Source organism: Mus caroli, chromosome 15 (genome assembly GCF_900094665.2).
Source record: "Mus caroli chromosome 15, CAROLI_EIJ_v1.1, whole genome shotgun sequence".
Taxonomy (NCBI): domain Eukaryota; kingdom Metazoa; phylum Chordata; class Mammalia; order Rodentia; family Muridae; genus Mus; species Mus caroli.
In genome coordinates this window covers 93,962,695-93,966,049 of record NC_034584.1, presented here as the reverse complement: position 1 = coordinate 93,966,049, position 3,355 = coordinate 93,962,695, and the positions used below count along the sequence as shown (strand labels likewise).

The window sequence follows — 3,355 nt, the reverse complement described above, 5'->3', positions numbered from 1 at the left end:
GGCTGGTGAGATGGCTCAGTGGGTAAGAGCACCCGACTGTTCTTCCGAAGGTCCGAGGTTCAAATCCCAGCAACCACATGGTGGCTCACAACCATCCCTAACGAGATCTGGCGCCCTCTTTTGGAGTGTCTGAAGACAGCTACAGTGTACTTACATATAATAAAAATAAATAAATCTAAAAAAAAAAAAAAAAGAAAACTAATTTTAAACGACCTCTTTTTTTTTACTAGACTACACTACACTTCAAGTGTAGTGGCCTCATGAAATCAACCTGATGCAGTTCCTAGTATAGGCTGCTCCAGACTGTTCCTTTTTATTTCAGCATATCAAAAACTAGGTTAAGATAAGAATTTCAGCGGGACTGGGTGGCACACCTTGAATCCCAGCTCTAAGGAGGCAGAGGCAGGCGGATCTATGAGTTGGAATTCATCCTTAACCTAGGTTAGATTTTTAGCTTCTTTCCTAAAGGTTCATCCATTCATTTTAAAGGACTCCTTATATATTTCACCGACCTTTAAACACATTTGTAGCTGAGGTCATATTGTGACAAAGTCTCTTTCTAGTAACTCCCTCTCTGTTGCTTTATTTCATGGAGACCCAGGCTGGCTTCAACACACCTTCAACTTCTCACCTCCACCTCCTGCCTGGGCCAGCACCCTGGACTTAATGTGGCACTGAGGAGCAACCAAGGGCTGCGTACACGTCGGGCAAGCACTCTTGTAATTTTGTAAGTTTCTGGGGGTCCGCTAACCCAACAGCGTGCAGCTAGGCTGGTGGCACATACCTTAACTCCCAGTCCTAGGGAGGCAGAGGCAAGCAAATCTTTATGAGTTCAAGGACAGCTACAGCTAAATAGTGAGACCATGGCTCAAAATCCCAAAACCCTACAGGTGTGTGCTTTTAACCGTTAAATTATCTCTCCAGCCCCTAATGCCATCTTTTGCTAAATTTTAAAACCCTGCAGACAAGTCACTTCATATGCTTAAGTAAACAAAACAGTTTCTTGAGATCCACTGGTGAGGAGGTGTGAACCAACACATGGACGCTCTGCAGGACTTGCTGGGCCATGGTTCTGCAAGTCACATAGCACAATCTCTAGGGCAGGCCTGTAATTGCTGCCATTTCACTGTGAACCCAACAAGAAGACAATGCTGTTTCAATTTTTAAAATAATTCATTTATGCTTATGTATAAAGAGCCCTTACATATGTATATATGCCTTCATGAATATATACCATATGCATGCATTGTCCAGGGGGCCACATTAGATGTAAGATCCCCTATACATGCAGTTGCAGGAGTTGTCAGCTGTCATGTGGGTGCTGGGAATTGAATCTGGGTCCTCTGCAAGAACTCTTAAGCTCTTAATCACTGAGCGATATCATCTCTCCAGTCACTCGGCAATGCAATAATATCAAAGGATGTAGTAAAACAGAAGAACTCTACATCATAAGCCATTTAATGCAAAGACTGAACAATGACATCACTGGGATGACTAATACCCATGTGCCTACTGGGATCAACAATACTCATACATTCCACTGGACATAGCCCACCACACAGAAAACCAAAGCTGATGCAAACCTCCTCCTTCCTATTATTATTATTTATTTATTGGTTCTTTTTTTTTTTTTTTTTTTTTTTGAGACAGGGTTTCTCTGTGTAACCCTGGCTGTCCTGGAACTCAATCTGTAGACCAGGCTGGCCTCCAACTAAGAAATTTGCTGGCCTCTGCCTCCCAAGTGCTGGGATTAAAGGTGTGCGCCACCACGCCCGGCCCTTCCTATTATCTAATGAGGTGTATGTGACTGGAATATTACCTACTGTAGAATATGCTCTCCTACTTACCTGTTTTTCATCAGTCGTATTTCTCTTCTTAGTTGGGGGTCATCTGTCTTTGTTGTCTGAGATGTAAGAGTCACAGGAGAAGTCATCACCACGGTCTGCGGGAGTGACGTGGCAGACGGTGTGGTACGGATCTGGTAGGTCTGCATATCTCCTGATGCAGCTGTAGAGCCAAAAGTGAAGTTATTCATGAAGTGCCTTGAAAGGCCTTGGGCCCATCGTAGATACCGAAGCACACTTACTCTGTACAACCACCTGGTTGCTCGGGACGAGGATCTGCTGTCCATCAGAGGTCTGTGCATACTGGAGGATCGTCCCCTGCTGAGTGCTGCTTGAATTTGTCATGGTTAATGTCTGCAGTGCCTGCACTCCATCCGTGCTTGGACTGGCCAACTGTAAGGCTCCGTTTGGGGCAATGGCAACTTTAACCAAAGAGAGGAAGTAGTCATAAGGCTATATAATTCACTCATTCAAAGTAGGACATAAAACAAACAAAAGAACATTTAAAAAATAGGTTTGAATGCAGGCTGAATTACTGACTGGGTAAACTAGAAAAGTAAGCAAGCAAACAAAAACTGGAATAAAATAGCAATGTCTTTACAAAATTTTATAGTTTAGACATACTACCCGAGATTTATATATAATAAATTATAAAAAGTACACATTTTGGAATCTATGGGCACTTTATGATAATTGCTGATGTTGCCACAGAAATCTTGGGCAATAATGAAATATCTAAGGGCTCAGGATTTTTTTTTTTTTTTTAAAGATTTATTTATTTATTATATGTAAGTACACTGTAGCTGACTTCAGACGCTCCAGAAGAGGGCGCCAGATCTCGTTACGGATGGTTGTGAGCCACCATGTGGATGCTGGGATTTGAACTCTAGACCTTCGGAAGAGCAGTCAGGTGCTCTTACCCACTGAGCCATCTCACCAGCCCCCAGGGCTCAGGATTTTTTTGAGTACTGGGTATACAGTATCTCATGTAGCCTAAGACTCTATATAAGCTGGGCGTGGCACCACACGCCTTTAATCCCAGCACTTGGGAGGCACAGGCAGGTGAGCCAGCCTGGCCTACAAAATTCCAGAACAACTAGGGGTACACAGAGAAACCGTTTTGAAAAAAAATCAAAACCAAACAAAAAGATGTATTCATTTACCACCTAGTAAAAATAAAGTCATCAGAAAGCCACTCGTGGACCACAACCCAGTACCAGATGTCAGACACTTACACCTATGTTTGTGCTCTTTTAAATGACACGCCTGAGGTAGGACCAAATGGACAACCTATAAAATCTCCATCAGAAGCCAGTGCCTCATGACTGTGCCTTGTTTCATCAACACTGTGTTTCCCCTTTCATACCCTGGCTACCAAGAAGCCAAAACAAAGCTGTCTGTGTACTGAGGGATTAGCACTGAGGACGGCTTTTCCCATGTGTAAACTCACACACTTAGTACTCTGCAAAGACAAGAGCCTGTGTACTGTATGGATGCATCATCATTCTTTT

General features: G+C 43.2%; 1 protein-coding gene across 6 annotated transcripts in view; it reads right to left on the bottom strand.

Annotated features, from left to right (window-relative positions):
* Positions 1–3,355, bottom strand: part of Atf1 (activating transcription factor 1) — a 35,395-nt gene that overhangs the window by 3,905 nt on the left and 28,135 nt on the right. For all 6 annotated transcript variants that reach the window (XM_021183565.1, XM_021183563.2, XM_021183561.2 and 3 more), the window contains 2 exons: positions 2,087–2,266; positions 1,848–2,007 (listed from right to left, as the gene is read on the bottom strand). In XM_021183565.1, coding sequence (XP_021039224.1) covers positions 1,848–2,007; positions 2,087–2,266 — 340 coding nt within the window. The remainder of the gene's footprint in view (positions 1–1,847; positions 2,008–2,086; positions 2,267–3,355) is intronic.